At 46.9% G+C, this 22,333-nt stretch overlaps 1 protein-coding gene and 1 non-coding gene across 6 annotated transcripts in view; one reads left to right on the top strand and one right to left on the bottom strand.

Moving 5' to 3' along the window:
* The window catches only part of LOC138092617 (F-actin-monooxygenase MICAL2), a 101,115-nt gene that overhangs the window by 48,813 nt on the left and 29,969 nt on the right, over positions 1-22,333 (bottom strand). For all 5 annotated transcript variants that reach the window (XM_068988673.1, XM_068988672.1, XM_068988674.1 and 2 more), the window contains exons 2-5: positions 10,251-10,458; positions 5,717-5,833; positions 3,932-4,033; positions 276-431 (exon numbers count right to left, since the gene is read on the bottom strand). In XM_068988673.1, the coding sequence (XP_068844774.1) occupies positions 276-431; positions 3,932-4,033; positions 5,717-5,833; positions 10,251-10,458 (583 nt within the window). The remainder of the gene's footprint in view (positions 1-275; positions 432-3,931; positions 4,034-5,716; positions 5,834-10,250; positions 10,459-22,333) is intronic.
* TRNAD-AUC (transfer RNA aspartic acid (anticodon AUC)) lies at positions 18,454-18,526 on the top strand. The gene has a single exon. It is a non-coding gene; the product is annotated as a tRNA-Asp (tRNA).

Below are 22,333 nucleotides of genomic sequence, written 5' to 3' on the forward strand. Positions count from 1 at the left end.
TGGTTATCTATTAACCATTATATAAATGGTTATCTATTTTCATGTACAACATCTAGAAATTTCCCTCAAGAATCCTTCCTGTCCCTGAAGGAATTCTGTCCATTCTTATCCTAAAGAGAAACTCCTGCTTCCACTTTACCAGAGTGAGTCTCTTGGTGCCAAGAGCTAGGAAAGCCAAATGCCCCCACCCCTCCCCATTCCACCCCACTTCAACCCCTATACAGAACAGAGAAGCATGAACAATAGCCTGGTTTGGAGAACGGTGAAGGTCCCACCTGTTTCTTCTTTAAGATCCTGAAAAAATTTCTGATTGAAGATGAAAGCCACACCGCTAATCTCTTCCACCTTGGCCTCAGCTGTGCTGTTTCTGTTGATGAAGTTGGCGGTGATTGCAATAGCCAGCTTCCCACGGAATTCTTTTCTTCTGAACCCTGTGTGAGGAAAAGGGGAAAAGTGAGTCTTTCTTCTGGATTTGATGTGAAAACTGGAAAAGATTACTGAGAAAGCTACTCTCAGATGGCCCATGGGACAGTGAAACCAGAAGTTTGGATCTAGAGTATAAAGGCAGACAGAAATGCTAAGGTTTGTCCCTGAGGAAGAAACCCACTGGAGGCCTTTCTCAGTGGGACTTGTTTCTTCTCCCAAATCTCTAGGACCAATTATCCTGGCTAGGCTTCCGAAACGACAGTGTGCTTCTCCAGTGGGCAATCACAGGGCTCATCCTTTAGAACAGGGGTCCCCAACCTCTGGGATCTAATGCCTGATGATCTGAGGTAGAGTTGATATAATAATAGAAATAAGTGCACAATAAATGTAATGCCCTAGAACCATCCTGAAACCATCCCCCCACCCCCACCCCTACCACCCATGGAAAGATTATCTTTAGAAGAAGCAGATAGAGACATTGCTGCAAGGTAGCCTCATGAAAGGCCTACATGCAATTTAAACTTACACAATTAAAACTACTGTGATAGCATTTTTCATGTTTTTCCGCATTTGATAAGTAGAATTATGACACTGAATTCCTGTGGGACAGAGATTTTTAACAAATTCTCTTTCAGTCTCCAGTCCACAGTGACTGGCCTTTAGTACTCACTCCATATATGGATAATGGAGAGATGCAATTCTAACTTGCAATTGTTTTAGTTCAGTGACTAATTGAGGTTCTCATAGTTTTCAATGGTATACATTGAAATCACTTTTTTAATGGCCATATGAATTCTGCACCCAATTACAATGTGTGTGTTGCTTTTTTTTCTTTTCCCTCACATGCCAACTAGCAATTTCAGGACAGCAGTGGTGTGTCCTACACTTCAACTCAATTCTGACACTACCTACACGGAGATAAGATCAGATCCCACAGGTTAAGAGCTCAGTCTTCTATTTCAGATGCCAGTTATAAGCCCTTGTCGTCACCAATGCTTCTGACTAACCAGCTCTAGATTGTAGGTTCAAGAACTCCCTCCTAGGTTTGATTAATTTTCTAGAGTGGCTCTCAGAACTCAGAGAGTATCTTACTAAATAACTCAGGATCAGCCAAGTGAAAGAGATGCTTAGGGCAAGGTGTAGGGAAAGCTAGAGCTTTCACACCCTTTCCAAGCATGCTACACTCTACTCTCTGCAAACCTCCACTTGTTCACCAACCCAGAAGCTCTCCACAGCCTTTGGGTTTTTTTTTTTTTCCGAGGCTTTATTACAGACACATGAGTGATTAAGTCACTGGTCAGTGAGCTCCATCTCTAGCCCCTCTCCCCTCCCATGAGGTCAGGAGATAGGATTAAAAGTTCCAACCCTCTAATCATTTTTTTTTTTTGGCTCCCTGGGCAACCAATCCCCTCCCTTTCTTAGGCGCTTTCCAAAACTCACTTCATTAACATACACTCAGGTGTGGTGGAAAGGAGCTTGTTGTGAATAACAACACAGCCATTTCACACTTATGGTTCTGAAATGTTTTCAGGAACCATAGGCAAATATCATAACAAAAGATGCTCCTCTTGTTCTTATCACTCAGGAAATTCCAATGGTTTGGGGAGCTGTGTCAGAAAGGGGACAAAGACCCAGATATATTTGCCTTATTATAAATCACAATATCATGGGCGATTACACACAGGATCACCAACAGGAGGTCCCATTTCAATGGACCACCACCTTCTAATCCCCTTACTTTTTAGCATTTGTCTTTTCTTTCAGTCCAGAATTTCCTTTCCACCCCAGCCCCAGGTACTGACTGCTTTTTACTTAGCTTAACTCAAGACATTTATCTTCCTAGCAGACAGAACCACTGTCTTTACCACCAGTGGGGATTCCCCTTCCCTTTTCATATGCTAAGACTCATGCTAATGCTAAATCCAGTCCACTCTTTGTGACCTTATGGACTGTAGCCCTCCAGGCTCCTCCCTGCAGGAGATTCTCCAGGCCAGAATCCTGGAGTGGAGTTGCCATGCCCTCCCTCCAGGGGATCTTCCCAAGCCAGGGATCAAACCTGTGTCTCCTGCATTGGCAGGCAGGTTCTGTACCACTAGGATGGTGATTCCAAACTTCTTTGCTGAAAATCTCTTTGACTAAAAATCTTGAGTTTCTGTTCAACACTCTCTCATTTTGGTTCTTCATTAGACCTTTGTGGAAGTTGTCAATAATGGTCAGTAGTCTCTAGTATTTTTTAATTGGAGGTGATTTTGCCCCCCCAGTGGGGATTTGGCCAAGTGTGAAGATGGTTCTGGTTGCTACAAATAAGGGCACTGCTGGTGTCTAGTGGGTAGAGGTCAGGGATGCTGCTAAGCATCCTACAACACACACGACAGTCCCCACGACAAAAACTACCTGGCCCCAGATGCCAAGAGTGCCATTTGAGAAATCTGCTCTTGTCTGCTTACCTGGTCTTAAGTTGCTCAGATGGTTCTCCCCCTTCCTGCCCTACTTATGTTAAAATGTCAAACCATCCTCAAGGTGGGCGTGGATCCTGGATTTTTATATTCAGATTTACAAACCATCAGAATGGCCTCATAAACTCACAGTACAACATTCAGGTGGGCAGCTTAAACATTTTCTCGATCGATATCCAATACTGGCTGCTTGGGGCGGGGGAGTGGGTGTGGAAGTGAAGGGAGAGGGAAGGAGCCGCACTGTACGGCAGGTGAGAAGGGCCTTGGCTAGGAGGACCACACTCCCTGAGGTCTGGCAGACCAACCCTAGTTCGCGGAGAGCGTTCTGTCCTCAGTGAAGGTGCCCTCCCCGGCAGACATCTGCAGGCTGTAGCCTTTGAGCAAGGCAAGCTTGAAAAACAGACCTATCCTCAGCCCAAAAGATGCCATGTGGGACCAGTTGGTCTTCAAACCAGGGTCCTAAAAGATTCTAGATTCTCCCCTAAAAAACGTGTTACGCTTCCAAACTTAGAAGCAGAGAGGTGTGGTTTTATTCCTTGACAGTTTGGGCTAAACTTATCTCACTGACCAGCAGTGAGCATGCTGTAAAGTTATGAGAGGAGATGCAGTCCTCCTTCCAGCGTATTATACTTCACAGTAAGCCAATACCATCAACAGTATAAAAGGATTCTCTTAGTCGGAAGAAGTATGAAAGTACTTAGCACCCTGGCTTGCACAGTAGCAGGTGTTCAATAAATGTATATTGATTTTTTCTTTTAATTTCCATGATGTTTAACCTTTAAAAAGAATGGTTACATACGAGTCTTAGACCAGTCCTTATAGCAATGTTCTGAGCGGTCCTACTACTCACAAATTACAGAGCTTCAATGAAAATTAAATGGTTTTCTCTAAATGCTCAGCCTCAAGCAGAGCAGGGCGGTTTGCCCTTCTATCAAGACCCCCCAATCCAGCTTTGCCACCTACCATCTTACACCCATTCTTCATGCCTTTCCTGATACACCCTTTCCCACCCCCATCCCTCCATTCTCAGCCCTAAGAAGAGTCATCACCTTCCAGTGTGTTCCTGCGGCCATCCGCGCCAATGATGACATCAAACTCAAATTCCGACAGAGAGTGATCTGCAGGGAGAAATTCTGCCCGCCAGCCAATTTCTGCCAGGACAGAAAAATGAGATGAGTTGGCAGTGAGAGATGGGAGGACAGAGTGATTACATGCCCCCCCCACCCCGTGTTGGCCATGAGAAATGGACAATGCCACCAGGTACAGGCACCCCAGACAGAGGCTCCAAAGGAAAGACCCAGACTGTTCAGATTCACACTTGTATTTGGAGTCCTTCTGGCTTAGTTCCAGTTCAGCCTCGGAAAAGGTAAATCAGCAGTGCCAATTCCATGTCTGGTTTTACTGGTTTCTATAAAGGCTGGGAGTCTGTGAAACAATTCTCAGGTGAAATCTTGCTGGTTACCCATAATTAGAATTTAACACCCACTACAGATCTGGGAGGGCTTCTCTGGTAGCTTAGCTGGTAAAGAATCTGCTTGCAGTTCGGGATACCCTGGTTTGACTCCTGGATTGGGAAGATCCCCTGGAGAAGGGACAGGCTACCCACTCCAGTATTCTTGGGCTTCCCTGGAGGTTCAGAAGGAAAAGCATCTGCCTGCAATGCGGGAGACCTGGGTTTGATCCCTGGGTTGGGAAGATCCCTGGGTTGGTTTGAGACCCTGGAGAGGGTATGGCAACCCACTCCAGTATTCTTGCCTGAAGAATCCCCATGGACAGAGGAGCCTGGTGGGCTACAGTCCATGGTACTGCAAAGAGTCAGAAGCAACTGAGTAACTAAGCACAGCACACAGGGATCTGGGAAAGGTTAAGAGCACATAATTTGACATGAGTCAAATCACACATATTGTCCTGCCACAAAAGCCAACTAATGTCTCCCCTAAAATGTCAATATTCTGGGCAAAGGAAGGAGAAATCAGGATTGTAACCTATGTGTGAAACTACAAGGTCTCTGACACAAAACTGGACCCAGAATTGAAAGCCCTTTCTGGCAGTAGAAGAGCTTGATATTAAGATATAGAGGCATCATGAACAAACTCCGGCCATGGTGAATATAAAAGATCAGAATTTTTATAAAATACTAAAAGGAACAAGAGAAAAATTACTCAATATGACATACCTAAAGTGGACGAATTTTATGGTTTATAAATTATTTTCCAATAAAGCTTAAAAAATATTATAGGCCAAATAATATTTCAAACATTTATTTCACATTTGCTCTCAAAACTTCATTTTTATTTACTAGATTTTAAAATATCATACAGGTACAGTAAGTATATCCACGTATCTGTGTACACACAGCTTCAAGAGCATGTGAATGAATTTTATCAGATAACCAAATCTATGTTTTCTTTCCCACTTACTACTTAGACTTCATCTGTCAAAGTACTGCCTCCTAGTGACAGGGTAACCAAATTACAGGTTTAATGTGTGTGTGTGTTCAGCTGTGTCTGACTCTGCAACCCCATGGACTGTAGGCCACCAAACTCCTCTAACCACGGAATTTTCCAGGCAAGAATACTGGAGCAGGTTGTCATTTCCTACTCCAAGAGATCTCCCCTACCCAGAGATCAAATTCATGTCTCTAATAAATCCCCTGGGAGCTGAAGAACAAACCTAAAGTGACAACAATGATCCAAAACAGTAAAATATCCTTTGATGGAATTATGTCAAACAGCCCCAGAATGATTACTACAGAATCATCCTCTGGGAGTTCCAAATGTTGTTTCCATTTCACAATATCTGATTTCTAGATCAAAAGCAAAATTATACTGTACTTTGATTTTCTTGATCTTCAGGAGGCTCTAGAACCTTCACAAACTCGACATTCACGTGGATTTCAACCCCCAATATCAAGGCCACCTTGAATAGGATGAGCTGCAACTGACGAATACCTGTTAGAAAGGAAGTTGAAAGAGATGAACTGTCATTAACAATGTCTGAGTGCCTCTTGTATGCAGAACACTATCTAATTACCATATGATTTCTGAGCATAACAATATAGAGGCATAACTCATTTTATTGCACTTTGCTTTATTGCGCTTTCTAGATATTATGTTTTTTACAAATTGAAGATTTGCGGCAACCCTGTATCAAGCACGTCTACCTGTGTTACTTTTCCAACAGCATTTGCTCATTGTGTGTCTCTGTGTCATACTTTGGCAATTCTAGAAATACTTCAAACTTTTTCATTATTATTGTATTTGTTATGGTGTTCTGCGATCAGTGACCTTTGATGTTTACTATTACAAAACTCACTGAAGGCTCAGATCATGGTTAGCAGTTTTTTTTTTGGCAATAAAGTATTTTTAAATTAAGGTATTTACATTGCTTTTTTACACCTATTTCTATATGCATACACACTAGATAGACTACAGCATAGTGTAAACATCACTTTTACATGCACTGTAATTCATGTAACTTGCTTTATTCAATATTTGCTTTGTTTTGATGGTCTAGAACCAAACCTGCAATTTCTCCAGGGTATGCCTGTGCCAATAATGAACACTACTGAGCACTAATTATGTGCCAAGCACCCTGTGTTCTCTCATTTAACCCTTCCACTGCTTTCTCATTTAACCCTCACAGTGGCCCTTTGGGATAATTACTCCTGTTTTAGAGATGAGAAATTGAGGCTCAATAAAAAGCCTCTTGATGAAAGTGAAAGAGGAGAGTGAAAAAGTTGGCTTAAAGCTCAACATTCAGAAAATGAAGATCATGGCATCTGGTCCCATCACTTCATGGGAAATAGACGGGGAAACAGTGGAAACAGTGTCAGACTTTATTTTGGGGGGCTCCAAAATCACTGCAGATGGTGATTGCAGCCATGAAATGAAAAGACACTTACTCCTGGGAAGGAAAGTTATGACCAACCTAGATAGCATATTGAAAAGCAGAGACATTACTTTGCCAACAAAGGTCTGTCTAGTCAAGGCTATGGTTTTTCCAGTGGTCATGTATGGATGTGAGAGTTGGACTGTGAAGAAAGCTGAAAATTGATGCTTTTGAACTGTGGTGTTGGAGAAGACTCTTGAGAGTCCCTTGGACTGCAAGGAGATCCAACCAGTCCATCCTAAAGGAGACCAGTCCTGGGTGTTCATTGGAAGGACTTGATGCTGAGGCTGAAACTCCAATACTTTGGCCACTTCATACGGAGAGTTGACTCATTGGAAAAGACTCTGATGCTGGGAGGGATTGGGGGCAGGAAGAGAAGGGGACGACAGAGGATGAGATGGCTGGATGGCATCACCGACTTGATGGATGTGAGTCTGAGTGAACTCTGGGAGTTGGTGATGGACAGGGAGGCCTGGCGTGCTGCAATTCATGGGGTTGCAAAGAGTCGGACATGACTGAGCGACTGAACTGAACTGAACTGAGGGCTGAGTGACTTGCTCAGGCTCACACAGGAGCAAAACTGGAATGTGGATCCAGATCTGTCTGACTCCAAGACTGTGCTCTAGCTGTCAGGTGGGTGACACCCGGTATCCTGAGGGTGACTCTCTTTTCTGCCTCCTTCCTGAGCTGGGCTGTGGGTTTGACAAGATGAAGGTGGAAAGAGAAGTAAACAGAGAGCGAGTAACGAGTTAATACGTACAATCAGAGAGTAAATGGCTTACTCTGCCTGAGCTCTCAGCCATCCCTGGTAATGGGTGGAGTGGGGAATCCTCCCCACAAAGCTAGACTCATGTTTTCCACCTCCTACCCACTCTCCCAAACTCTCCTAATGAGTGGCTCTTTGTTTTTCCATTTTGTCCCTGCCATTGAGCACAAATGGGCATGCCTCCAAATACATTTCTGAGAGCAGAGAGTTTCAGATTACCTGTGGGTCCCTCTGCATTTTGTGGGCTTCACTCCTTGAGCATTTAGTGAACATCTACCATCACACAGAGCCATACCAGGCCCAGGAGATATGGAACCCCATCTAATGAAGGAAACATGGGTAAACAGAATGGGGCAGGACCTGGTAGCTGGGGCCAGTGGGGTGGCAAAACAGGGTCTGAGCTGCAGTCCTGAAAGCCAAGGGCGGAGGGACCAAGAATACTAGGTTCTATGGAGAGATTAAGCATATGAAGACCGCAGGAGGCCAGGGCACGGGAGGAGGGCAAGCTTCTGGAGAGAGTCCCTTTAGCACAGTACTGGGGAGAAACCAGACCACAGTGGAAGCCGGCATGAGTGGAAAGTGGAGGCAAAGTCTAAGTCGCCTCTTTCTAGAATGAGCACTTTGAGGTGAAGAAAAGTAATGGGCTGTATCAGAGGACTGGAGGGGCTGAGTGAGGCAAGGGCAGGGGAAAAGGCGAGAAGGAAACTGAGAGCCTCTAGGGTTGGAGAGGGAGGACCAGTTCTGCCTCTGACTTCGGGCTGAGAGGGAGGGAGGGCACTTGGGGAGAGGAGGGCACAGGAGGGAGGAGAGGGCCTGGCAGGGGGAGTTCCCGCCGGTGGCTTCTCTTCTGCAGAGCGTTGGAGGGAAGCGGATGGAGGGAGGCCATCTGCTCAGAATGAGGAGGCTGTGGTGGAGGCTTGGGACGGCCACGGTGGGAACTGGAGGAGGATGCTGACACAGGACCAGCGGAAAACTGCTGAGCAAAGCTGAAGACCAGGTCACAGCTGGGGCTGGAGACCATGGCCAGTTTGAAAGGGAGCCAATCAGCTGGTGCTTCAAGAGTCCATGCCAGGAAATAGGCCATGGGGGCGGGTAGGCTTCCCCTCATGGTTTCAAGGTTCCCAGCCTATCTGGTTTCAGCACCCAGTAGGTACTCAATAAATTCTCCCTGCCTCCCCACGGGTACTAGAGTTGCCCTTGACAATGATCACTCTGAACTTTGAATCTCAGTTTCAGAGTCCTGCCCGTGTTTCCACACACAAGAACCAGAGGTTAAGATCAGCTCTGCCTCTCAAGAAGGCTCGATGGGAAAGTGGTGCTTAATGTTGTCATTCTAAACTGGTACCAACATACATTCTTCCGTGGGTGGTAAGGAATATCCGGAAAGCTGACACTGCAGCCTTCTGGGCAAATCCAAATTTCTTTCCATTGGACTCTTGGAATTTTCTCATCCCAGGGCGGGAACAAACCCTGGGCCCCTGCTGGTAAGGTCTCCTGTATCTGACCAAATTACACCCTGTCTGGCTGCTAATTCTCTCCAGTTGTTCTCGCCCCAGCCCCACACCCTTTTCCCATCAGTGCCTGTCCTCATAAGAGCATGGATCTCAGGGTTCTCCTTCCACTCACTGGCTGAGAGATTGCAGCTCTGAATTTATTTGAATTTGGGGATCCTGGCTGCTTCTTGTTCATTGTACCCTGCTGGATGCAAGGCGCTTCCTGAACACTTAGACTGGCCAGGCACAGTGATAAGCACATTTCACACGTGACCTCATTCGATCAATCCTCTCAGCTCTCTTGGTAAGCAGGCATTGATCACATTTAGGGGAGACAAAACTGGGGCTGGAGGAAGGTGAGAAATCTGACCCAAGTCACACAGAAAATGGACCCAAATCTATTCAAACCCTTAACTCTCCCCACAATAGTAACTTCCCTGACTTTTATGAGTTATGATTGCTGTATATAAAATGACTAAAGACTGCCCTGCTGGTGGTCCAGTGGCTAAGAGTCCAGGTTCCCAATGCTGTGGGCCCAGGTTTGATCTCTGGTCAGGGAACTAGATCCCACATGCCACAGCTAAAGATCCTGAGTGATGTAAGTAACTGGTGCAGCCAAATGAATTAAAAAAAAAAAAAGACCTCTTCCCTGTAAAGCATGAGGAGGAGGGAGGCTTCTCTCCCAAAGCCTGCCTGCACAGATCCTACCTCGAGAGACCCAGGCCTAAGTGACATCAGCACAGGAGGCGCCTCAGGGCTCACTTCACCCTACTAATCACTGAGGGATGGCCCAGGACCCCAGATCCACCTTCCCAGTCCCCCTCCTTTTCTGGATGGACCCCCATCAGGATGGCCTCTCTCTCTCTAAAGCTCAAGGAAACCTGGTGCAGGAAACTATATGACTTACCTCTGCCTCTGTTTACCATATATCATTCATTCATTCATTCAACAGAAGTGCACTGAGCGTCTACTATGTGTCAGGCGCCATTTTACGCCCTAAAGGTACTGTGGTAAGACATACCATGGTCCCTGGCATCATGGTGCTTCCAGCCTAGTGGGCACAGCACAGGCTCTGGCACTAAATGTCTGTCAGTTGGATGTGAGGAGCCCCCGGAGACTTGCAGGATGGAACATCCTGGGGATTCCACAATGTGAAGAAATACCCCACCCCAGGTCAGCCCCTTCCCCACATGGGGTGCCACCGCTGGCTCCACTCACTGATATGGTCGATGGAACCGGCACAAAACTTCCCATAGAACTTCTTGGCTCCCAGGCCTCGCAGGTCGTGGATGGTGAAAGGCCAGAGGTGCAGCACGTTGTTCCGGGAGAAAGTGTCCCTCTTCTCCACCACAACCACTTTGGCCCCCAGGTAGGCAAGTTCAATGGCAGTGCGCAGACCACATGGTCCTCCCCCAATGATGAGACACTGAGGAGGGGAGAGCGGAGAGAGACACTCAGTGGCCTCCAGTCTTGTGGACAGAACTTCCTCCCTAGTCAGCAATGTAACTGGGGAGCAAACCCACATGCACCCAAATTAACCAGTGTAAATCGAACACTTACTAGGACCCGCCATTCATACATCCCATGTACATTACCTGTGGGTTTACCCCACACCAATCACTGTGCCAAATCCCGTGAAGAATGCAGAGTCCACGAAGGACTCAGGGAAGGCACAGTAAGATAGGCGTGAGGTTCAGAGTTAAACTGAACTGGGCTTAAATCTCAGCTCTGGCATTTGACCTGTTAGTCCAGGTGGATGGAGAGAAGGATACTTTGGGGAAAAGGAGAGAAGAGAGACCAGGATTCATCTGGAGCTAGATGCTGAGAGTCTGAGAAGTCAGGCGAAGTGGTATGGTCATGGTCCTGAAGGCACTGGGACTGCGTGGGCAGAAGGGACAGGAAGGGGTTTCTGCTCCAGTCCTGAACTCGGTCTCTGGATCCTGCAACACTGAACAAGACAGGGGTCCTTCCCCAAGAAAGTTACAGCCATTTAGGAAAGAAGAGAAGACACATAATGACCTAACCAACTACTTATACTGGGGAAAAGCCCTTCTATTCAAATAATATCTTATGAGTATCACTGCTCCAATAAAAACAGGAAAGTGGCGGTCGGTATTCTGGCTGACAGACCCCCCTCGCAGCAGCCCACCCTACCCCTGGACAGGTCCTGAAGCACCTTTAAGAGGCAAGAGTTCAACTTGGGAGGGGGGTCTAACTAACTGGGGGTACCCCCCCAGAGTCACAGAGAAGGGGATCTGCACCCACACATCACTGCTTGACACCATACAGGCATCTGAAAACATCCCTTCTGCTCGGGATCAAACCTTATCTTAAAAAAAAAAAATGCCTTCCCCTTCCCCTAGCAAATGTTCCATCATCCAGTTATCATTCATCTGGGGCCTCCAGACTCCCACAGGGAAACTGCAAATAAGCATATCAGAAGCTCCCACACCACAATCAGTGTGGCTTACTCGCTGGAACCGTCCAGAGAGTTTGTGGAAACTCTGTTAGGGGAAATGAAGTCACCACTGAGATACAATTCACTCCAGAGACAGGCAGCGGGTAGGCAAAACCTAATGCTTCCTTTCTGGTTGGAACTGCCTACAGAGAACCAACTCCCCCAAGCCCAGCTCTCATCTTTATCTCACACCCCAAACAGCTCCTCCGGCTCGGACATAGCCAGACCATGACGGGCATCTCAAAGCAAGACTCCAAACCCCGACGCTCTGAGGTTGGCTTTGGGGTTAAGTCTGGATTCACTGCATTTCTTTGCAGTTAGCGCATCTTTTCCTGTTTGCTGAGTTCTGTCACTCCAGGGCCACAGACGGAGTAGGGCGGGAGGATGTGGGGGGAAGAAAGGCAGGGAGGGGAGGAAGGGAGCCCCCTGCATTCTCCCATCTACCAGGCCTGACCCAGAACTGCTCCCCGGGCAAGGCAAGGATTCCCACTCCCACCAGCTGGGGGGCTGCTGTGCATTTCTCATGCAAACAGTCGCTGGTGTACCATCTCTGGCCCTCTCAACTAAACCTGAAATCCCACCAATGAAAGCTTGGTTTTCCCACCACCCTGGGCCCCAGCTCATACTTTGGGGCCTGAAATTTCAGAGACACCAGTCATACTTAAGGCAAATACCAACAGGCCTAATTATATAAAGGGAGAAAATTTGGTACAGATGTTATCAAGACAGGAGAGAAGGGTTGCTGGCCAGAGCAAGACCAGTTCCTCCAGGAACACAGTCGTTATGATTAACACGGGAACTCGGAGTTCTGACAAGAAGCTGAAAACCACGGCTACAGCGTGCCTGGGCAGAGGAGCAGACGAAGAAGAGGGTTCTTCCAGCCTGCCCACAGATGACGCTCTGGATGGTGGGCAGAGTGCAAACAGACCACGTGTGCAAAGCATCATGATAACTCAACCCAAAGGAACTCTCCACCTTTCCCAGATGCATCCGGGCTTCACTGCTGAGGGTTCCGTGCCAAGGAATGAAAATTTTTCATTAAAAGTCAGCTCTGAGGCTGAGCCCCAAATCAGATTGTACATTCATCCTACAGGCTCTGTCCTTAGTGCCACCCCAGAACCAAGCTCCATGTGTTATAATTATGTGCATCTGATTCCCAGGCCAGCGAAAAGCTCCACAAAAGTTATCTCCATGTCCAGTATGGGGCCTGGTACACAGGAGGCCTCAATAAACATTTGATGGATGAAGGAACTTCCACACCCTCAAGGCCCACCCAGTTCTGGCTGCCTGACAGTAATCGGGGATGTTCGATTCACATCAGCCAGGGTTTATGTCTGCATTTCCCACCCAGCCTGGGGGAGCTGGGGTCTGCCAAGGCCACCAGGATCACGGACGTCAGCAGATCTGTGTGCTCAGGCGACATAAATTTATTACACAGTGGGGAGCGGGGTAGATCCAACACCAGCAGGAAGTCCATTGTATAGATAAGCTTGGCCGTGCTTAGACCTCCACATTTGTGCAGAGAGACAAACGCCACATGGAAAAATCAGCTCTTTATTTAACAAATGATGGGAAGAGGGGGTATGAGGCCTCGCCCACTGTCAAGGCACCGGGCTGGACAGGACCCTGTGCCCTCCCAGGGGAACCCCAAAGCACTACTGACTTCTTGCTGACATGCTGCATCATCCAACCCACAAGTGGTGGGGGCGGGGGGCCGAGGGGAAAGTGTTGGGACTGCGCCAAGAATGCTAAAGGGATCAGTCCCCGAAGGGAGCCACCGAGAGGACCAGGGGCTAAGCTAGGGGTTAGCAGTCTGGAGGCTTGATTTCCGCTTTTGAATTCTGCCTCCACTTTGTTTGGGAGCTCTGCGTGCAGACAGTCCAGGGAGGTGGGGCGCAGAAAGCCAGCACTTGGAGAGAGCGAGCGGATCAAGGTCTGCCATTCACAAACTCACTCACCCAGGTGCTGCAGCTCCTTGAAAAGGATGACTATAGGATCTAAACTATATCACACCCAGCAGGTTCTACTTGCGAGGCACTGTCCTAATCATTCCATCTATTTCATCTTTCCAACTGCCCTGTGAGGTATCTGTCATCACCACCTCCACTTTGTAAATGAGGAAACTGAGGCATTGAAAAGTTAACTTGCTCTGGGTACTATTATTGTCCCCATATTTGAGCTAAGAAGTGAGAAGTCAGAAATTGCCCCAGGGTGGATCACCTAATGAGGAAGTGGTCAAGTTTGGACACGAACCCAGGCCACGTGGGTCCAAAGGCTGATCTCCAAGCCACTTGCCTGACCATGAGGCCAGGCCACAGGGGATGTGTTCAGGAGTAAGTGAGGCCAGCTTGGGCTCCTTCCCTACACAGGGCACACCTTGGCCCTCTAAACGGAGCCGGGTTCAGGCTGAGTACAGGCCTCTGCCCCGAAGCCCTGAGTCTGCATCTCGGCTGAACTTCATGTCCTTCCCTGGGGTGGAAATTTACAGGCCAGATGGTGCTAAAGCCCCTGCAGCTCTCAGGAAGCCACTCAGGCAGGTGCGGGCAGTGGGGGGTCAGGCATGCACACTGGCAGCCTCTCTGGTGCCTCTGGAGACCTGGCAGAGAGCTGAGAGACACGATGTCACGCGTGGTGCCATCTCTCTGGTAGCGGCGGCCTTCCCGCATGCTGGCCCACTGGCCAGCTCCCTGTGCAGTGCTCTGGGTCCAGGGACGTGCCCACGTGCTTCCTGGCGTGGCTTCCTAGCCTCACCGGCTCTTAAGATGGGCTGCTTATCTAAACCCAGACAGGAAGGCCCTGACTGTTACTGGGTTATCTTGAGTGCAAACAGCTCGTTCAGAATCACAGGGCAGAGAGTTATCAAAGCCAAGGTGCCTCCCACCCACACGCTGGCCTAAGGGACCTGCCCTCGCAGCCCCACGGTCTAAGAAAGGGGAGCTCACAAGAGATGCAGCCACCTACGATTCTAACCTTGGATGGAGAAAGCTCTGTGTGGCAGGGGTGGGGATGGCCAGACCGGGTTCTCCACGGCAACTTCAAAGGCCACTCCAGTGAGGAGCAAACCCTCATCTGACTTGACAGGGCCCTGCCCTGCCCTGATCTGACTCTCCTGTATCTGGGTCACACCCAGCTATTCCTGAGTAATAATCACCCCACTTACTAACCTCAGAAATTTACAGAGCGGAAATGAAGAAAGATATCCTGTTCTCCCTGTCTGCTCTCAAAAAATAACACGAATTCTTCTGAGAAACATTCCATTCTTCTGTCCCTCCCTTTCAGCCTGAGTCGGTGCTCTGACCCACTTGAGCAATTGTAACTGCTGAGATTGGGGTCTGGATTTTGGGGGGCAGTTTCATTTGCAAACATCTTACCCCTGGACTGTGTAAGTACACTCAGGTTGGACCCTGGACTTGAGAGTCAGAAGTGCAATCACCAAGGCCGTGCTTCCTGCCTCTGGGTGCTGTTTATACCTCCCGCATCTCCTTCATTTAAGGCATGAGTTCCCTGAAGTCTGGACATGCGTGCTATCAAACCTCCCCTAGAGATCAGCAGCAAGTAAGCCCACGACTCCTTTCATTTCAGATGCCAAAGTACATCATCAACAGTGCCAACTCTGTCCCACCTTTGCAGGTGTCTGTCCATCCCATAACAGGAAGAGTAATAGGAAAGACAGTTTTCATAATAGCAGTAATAAAAATCAGAGCTCCCACTTACTGTCTGCTTTTATTGTGCTAAGCACTTTGTAGGATAGGCACCTCATTTCTCTCCTACAAGAACCCTGAACTGGGCATTTGGCAGATGAGAAAACTGGGGTTTGGGAAGGTAAACTTGACTGTGGTCACAGGACTAGGGTAAGAACAAACCTTGGATCCCAGGAGTTGTACTTGAAATCATGATCATGTATTAAAATTCTTCCAGGTTTCTTTGGGCCTTATTATGAATTAGCATGTTCCCTTCTCAGCTAAGATATGTAAGACCACTGAGTCCCCTCTGTGGGTGGCAAAAGATGCAAGAGAAGGTCCCTGTCCCCAAACCTCAGGAGGCTGTCTGATTGGGGGCCAGAGGGTCCAGAAATGCTAGATGGCTTGGGACCGCCTGCGACTACTGGGGATGTGTGTGGAAGGGACAAATGTGGTTATGAAAAAGTCCTATCAGAAGATGGTCCAGGAGTGTAGAACTGAGGCTGAGGACTCAAGAGAGACAGAAGAAATGTCAGGCTGAGAAAGAGGGAGGTGACTTGGAGGGAGGGGAGGCCAGGCTGCGCTCAAGTGAGCCTGGTGTTGTGTGGGACAAGAAAGGGCTGAAGGGAAACCAGGGGACAGAGAGGGAGCCAGATGGTAGAAGGCCTGGGAAGTCAGATCAAAGGATTTGAATGGTTCCCCCCACCATCCCTACTTGGGCTATTAAGGGTTTGGAGTAGAATGAAAGTACTAGTTTAGGACAAGTAGTTCCAGAGCAATAAAAAAGATGGTAAGGAGAGAGAAAGAAACTGGAGGCAGAGAACCAGCACTGCAGCATTTGAAACACTCACTCTCTGGAATCTCCTCTCTCCACCTCAGCCACAGACGCCCATGCATCTCTACTACTCCCCTCGTCTTCCTCACCTCCACACTGGGCCCACCTGAGGCTCAAGCTCCATCCTCTTCCCTTCTTTATTTTACATCCTCTTTCCATGGCTTGAAGTTCCCTCTTCATGCTGATGATGCTCAAAATTGTCCCCAACCCCTAAACTCCTAGACTCGGATAAACAACTGCCTGCAGACATTCTCAGCTGCTCTAGTAAGCATCTTAGATGTCAAACCAGACCTACGATCACACTCTTGATCACACATCATGCCCCACCGCCCCCACCCCCTGCTCCTCTCCCAGTCATGGTCATCTCAGTTCATACTTCTCCACTTCCCACTTTTCCAGCTCCTGGAGCCAAAACTCTGGCGTCAACCTAGATTCCTTTCCTCTTATCGCAAACCAATCCTGCCAATAAATCCTGTTGACTCTACCTTCAGGAAAGAGTCTGCCCCTGATTAGTTTCACCTCCTCCATGCTGCCACCCTGATTCAAGATACCGTCCTCCTCCTCTGCCCTGGTCGCAGGACTACCTGACCTCCTGCTTTCCCTCGTGTCCCTTACAGTCCACAGCCCCAACAGCGACTGGGGTGGCCCTTCTAAAGTCAGATCACGTCACACCCAGTTCACAACCTCTGATGGCTTTTCACGGTACACGGAAGTCAAAATCAGACTGTATTATGGCCTCAAGACCCTACAAGGCCTTGCCCTTCAATCTCCCTTCTGTGTTCAGCTCCTGCCCAGCCCCCCTCCCTCTCTGCACTCCAACCACAATGGTCTCCCTAAGCACACACAGGGTCTTTTCACTTGCTTTGCCCACTGTCTGCAACATCCTTCTAAATAAAGATATATATATATATACACACACACATATATTATATAAATATATAAATTTTATAATTCAAAAAAGGAAATATATTGCAGAATATATAAAGGACTACTTTTATTTTTCTTTATATTGACATCCAGTTTTCCAGCATTATTTTAAATGTTTGAAAATATTTCCAGTATCTACTTAAAGAGTTTTCCATTATGGGCTTTTTCGTTTGGTTTTATTTTCAATCTAGTAGCTTTAAAATATTTTTACAGTATCTTACTATAAAATTTTTAAAATAAATTTTAAAAAATTGAAAGAATTTTAGTGAACACCCAAATACCCACTACCTAGATTCTATGATTAGATTTTATACTCCTCACTTTATCATATGTCTTATCATCCTTCCACCTCTCTACTTATTCATCAGTTGATCTTAATTTTTGGTGCATTTCAGTGATATTGCTGAATCAGTACATTTCTTCCCAAATATTTCAGGATGCAAATCTAATTAACTAGAGTTCAATATTTATTTAAATTTTTCACACCCTCTCACCATAAACAAAAATAAACTTCAAATGGCTTAAAGACTTAAACATATGACATGGCACCATAAAACTCCTGAAGAGAACATAGGCAAAACATTCTCTAACATAAATTATACCCATAGTCAGTTTCCCAAGGCAATAGATGTAAAAATGAAGATAAACAAATGGACCTAATTAAACTTACAAGCTTTTATACAGCAAAGGAAACCATAAACCAAACTAAAAGACAACCTACAGAATGGGAGAAAACATTTGCAATCAATATTTGATTGCAAGGAGATCAAACCAGTCAATTCTAAAGGAAATCAACCCTGAATGTTCACTGGAAGGACTGATGCTGAAGCTCCAATACTTCAGCCACCTGATGTGACGAGCCAACTCATTAGAAAAGACCCTGAGGCTGAGAAAGATTGAAGGCAGGAAGAGAAGGGGACGATGGTTGGATGGCATCAACGACTCAATGGACATGAGTTTGAGAAAATTTCGGGAGATGGTGAAGGACAGGGAAACCTGGTGTGCTGTAGTCCATGGGGTCGCAAAGAGTCGGACAGGACTGAGTGACTGAACAACAACAAATGTGCAAACGTTGTAATTGACAAAGGCTTAAGTTCCAAAATATACAAATAACTTGCATAAGTCAACATAAAGATGAACCACCCAACTGAAAAATGGACAGAGGACCTAAAGAGACATCTCTCCAAAGAAAAAATGCAGACGTCCAATAGGTACCCGAAAAGATGTTCAGCATCATTAATTATTAGAGAAATGCAAAACCAAACGACCATGAGGTACCACCTCACAGAGGTCAGAACGGCCATCATTTAAAAAGTCTACAAACAAATGTTGGAGAGGGGGTGGAGAAAAGGTTACTCTCATACCCTGTAAGTTGGAACATAAGTTGGTGCATCCACTGTGGAAAACAGTACGGAGGTTCCTCAGAAAATTAAAAGTAGAATTACCATATCATTTCAGCAATCCCCCTCCTGGGCATATTTTACAGACAAAACTCTAATTCAAAAAGACACATGTGGGACTTCCTTGATGGTCCAGTGGCTAAGCCTCTGCACTATCAATGCAGGGGACCCAGGTTTGATCCCTGGTCAGGGAACTAGATCCCACATGCCACAACTAAAAATTCTGCAAGCTGCAACTAAGACCCGATGCAGCCAAGTAAAAAAGTAAATTAAGAAAAAAAAAAAGATACATGCACTCCCATGTTCATGCCAAGCACTATTCAGAATAGCTAAAACATGGAAACAATTTAAATGTCAATCAATAGATGAATGGATAAAGAAGATGTGATACAGAAATACAATGGAATATTACTCAGCCATAAAAAAAGAACAAAATAATGCCATTTGCAGGAAAATGGATGTAAATAGAGTATCTACTATCTGAAGTCAGAAAGACAAATACCTTATAATTTATATGTAGAATCTAGAATACGACACAAATGAACACATCTATGAAACAGAAACAGAATCAGGGACACAGAGAATAGGCTGGGGGTTTCCAAGGGGGAGGCAAGTAGCAAAGGAAGTTTAGGATCAGTAGATGCAAACTGGTGTACATAGGGTGGATAAACAACAAGGTGCTGTATAGCACAGGGAGCTATATTCAGCATCGTATGACAAAGCACAATGGAAGAAAAGAAAAGGAATGCACCTATATGTATAATTGAGTCACTGCTGTACAGCAGTAATTAATACAACATTGTAAGTCAACAATAAAAAATCAGCTAAAAAAGAATGATTATTGAAGTTCTTTTTTTTTGTTTTTTTTTTTTAGGTAAAATTTATATACAAAAATGGACTCATCTAAACATACCATTCGGAGAAGGCAATGGCACCCGACTCCAGTACTCTTGCCTGGAAAATGCCGTGGGCGGAGGAGCCTGGTAGGCTGCAGCCCATGGGGTCGCTAAGAGTCGGACACGACTGAGCGACTTCACTTTGACTTTTCACTTTCATGCATTGGAGAAGGAAATGGCAACCCACTCCAGTACTCTTGCCTGGAGAATGCCATGGGCAGAGGAGCCTGGTAGGCTGCAGTCCATGGGGTCACTAAGTGTCGGACACAACAGAGTGATTTCACTTTCATGCATTGGGGAAGGAAATGGAAACCCACTCCAGTGTTCTTGCCTGGAGAATCCCAGGGACGGGGGAGCCTGATGGGCTGCTGTCTATGGGGTTGCACAGAGTCAGACACGACTGAAGTGACTTAGCAGCAAACATACCATTTACAATACATGTTGCTTCTTATAGCATTGGTTTTCTCCCCACCAATGGTCTTTCTTCAGTGGACCTCATAAGTTCCTATCCCTGGGCTCTGATGCTGACATCTTGGTGTACACAGTTATCAGCAAGGAATTTCTAGTCATGGCAGGTGGCGGGGGTGGGGGAGGGGGCGGGTTTGACCAGTCAGCTACCTTGACTCTCTTTCCTTCCTTTGGAAGAGCAAAAGCCATGGGCCCTTCCAAGACTCCAAAAAAGGGTGTTAGGAATCCCATATTCCTTTCAGAGGAATAGCATGAAGAGCCTTCAGAGATGGGCTAAGTCTAGATATATTCAAAGCTGAAAACTCTAGGGCCAGTTATAATCCATATGTGGGGGGGAAAGGAGAGCTAAGATACACAATCTAGCCTCCAGAAATAGATACACAAGTTCACATTTATCACTTTCTGTCTTTCTTTTCAGTTGCTTAGTGAACTTTTGCTTTTAAACATTACAATGATAATAGCCAGCACTCAGAATCCTTTATTCACAACAACTCATAACCACCCTGCCAATTTCACAGCTGTAACTTTTAAGAGCTGGATCCAGGATTCAAACTCAGGTGTCTGGGTCCAGAGACCACGACTTTAATCAGTTGGTAAAGAATCTGCCTGCAATGCAGGAGACCTGAGTTCAATCCCTCGGTGGGGAAGGTCTCTGGAGAAGGAAATGGCAACCCACTCTAGTATTCTTGCCTGGGAAATCCCATGGACAGAGGAGCCTGGTGGGCTACAGACAGTCCATGGGGTTGCAAAGAGTCGGAGATGACTGAGCAACTAAACCACCACCAGAGACCACTGCAGGTAGTCAGGGAGAGAGAGGGTGCAGGCAGGGAATGCCCATGCCCCCCACTGCTCCATTTATCAATGAATTTTATTTTTTTTTCAAGTCTACCTGACCTCCAGTGACCTCTTCAAAAGTAGAGATATGTCTGACTCACTTTTGCACCCCAAGCAACCAGCCTGACCCAGGTTAAGTGTTCAGGGATGATTAGGGAGAAAAAGGGGGTGAGAGAATCCAGCAGGCCCTGAGTATACTCCAGGTACCCCTGGAGCCAATCTGTTATGGTGGCAGTGAGAGCAGCAAGCACTGGCAGGACCCAGTAGGAAAACTACAGCAATGGCAAGATGCCCCTTCCCATCCAGGACTTAGCAACATCTGAAAGGGGCCACCGTCATGGGCAACTCAATCCAGTGAGAAAGGCAGAAGAGGCTATGCACCCACCCGCACTTTCCCAGCCCAGAAAAGCCAGCCAGGGCTGGGACCAGCAGCTGTCAATCCACCCAAGGTCAAACATTTCCACTGAACAGGTGCCAAGACTGGGAGCCACTTGAGTTCAGGAGAAGCATCTACTGGGTATGTCACATAGGCCAGACCTGCAGCAGATGCTTTAAGTAAACCAGCTTATTTCCATTGTGAAAGCAATATTACTTTCCCTGGTAGACAGTTGAGCAACTGAGATCCAGAGGTCATATGACTTAATAAAGCTAGCAGAAGTCTAACTCTGTGTCAAAGAAAGTTGAAAGAGTTAGTCACTCAGTCGTGTCCTGCTCTTTGCAACCCCATGGACTGTAGCCCACCAGGCTCCTCTGTCCATGGGATTCTCCAGGCAAGAATACTGGAGTGGGCTGCCTATGTCAAGCACTGATCTAAATGCTCCAGATGTATTAATTTATTTAAACCAACAAAACCCAAGATTAGCAAATTGAGACACAGAATTGGTTAAGTGAAGTATCCGAGGTCACGTCACGATTAAGAAGAAGGAACTTGCATTCAGACCCAGGATTCTAGCTCCAGAGCATAAACTCAGGTCTGCCTAAGATCACACAGCTAATAAAAGGCAGAGCCAGGAGTCAGTCACTACCAGGTCCTTGACTCCGGCAGCCAGTATTCTTTTACATTGTTCTCACTGCCATTTTTTCTCCCAAGTGTTGAGGCCGCTGTCCATTTCTGGCCCCTTTGTTCTCGCTCATGACATTCCTCCACTGGTGCTACCTCATCCCATGATCACTCGTGGTCACCGGCAAGGCTGACTCTATCAGTGGGCAGCAGCCTTGTCCTGGGCTGGCCTCTACAGAAAGGCCACCGTGGGCCTGGTAATGGATCTGCATGAGAAGAGGCCAGGTGTTCATTCCACGTTCATCGACTCCTATTGCTCTGAGGTCAGCAAAGGAGAGACTATTTACCTGAACCCAGCAGCTGATTCTGCAGCCAGCTCAGAGCTGGGCCGAGAGCCCAAGGAGCATCAGGCCACCCCTGACACATGTGGACTAGTTAACCACCCTGCCAAGAACCCGGGTGTATTCTCCAGCAAGGAGGTGGTGGCTAAGTGTACACCTAAGAATATACTGCAAGGACGCACTGGCCCCTTTCATATTCTCCTTTTATAGGGTCTCTAGCCCTATAGGTAGGTATGGGATGACTGTGGCTTAGTTCAGGCATGCAAACAGGCAAAGACTTACCTGTCCTCAGTGGAACATCAGCAAAAAACAGCACATCCAGGGACAAAGTAAGGGGCAGGTTCTGAAGCTGCCAAGGCATCTATCAGCTGTATGCCTTTGAGCACAGCAGCCTATTCGACTCATTTCTCTTGACCTCACTTTCCTCAGCCATAAGAGAGGAATAAGAGCAGCTCCTACCAA

The sequence above is a fragment of the Capricornis sumatraensis genome, chromosome 16 (assembly GCF_032405125.1).
Source record: "Capricornis sumatraensis isolate serow.1 chromosome 16, serow.2, whole genome shotgun sequence".
NCBI classification, from domain to species: Eukaryota; Metazoa; Chordata; class Mammalia; order Artiodactyla; family Bovidae; genus Capricornis; species Capricornis sumatraensis.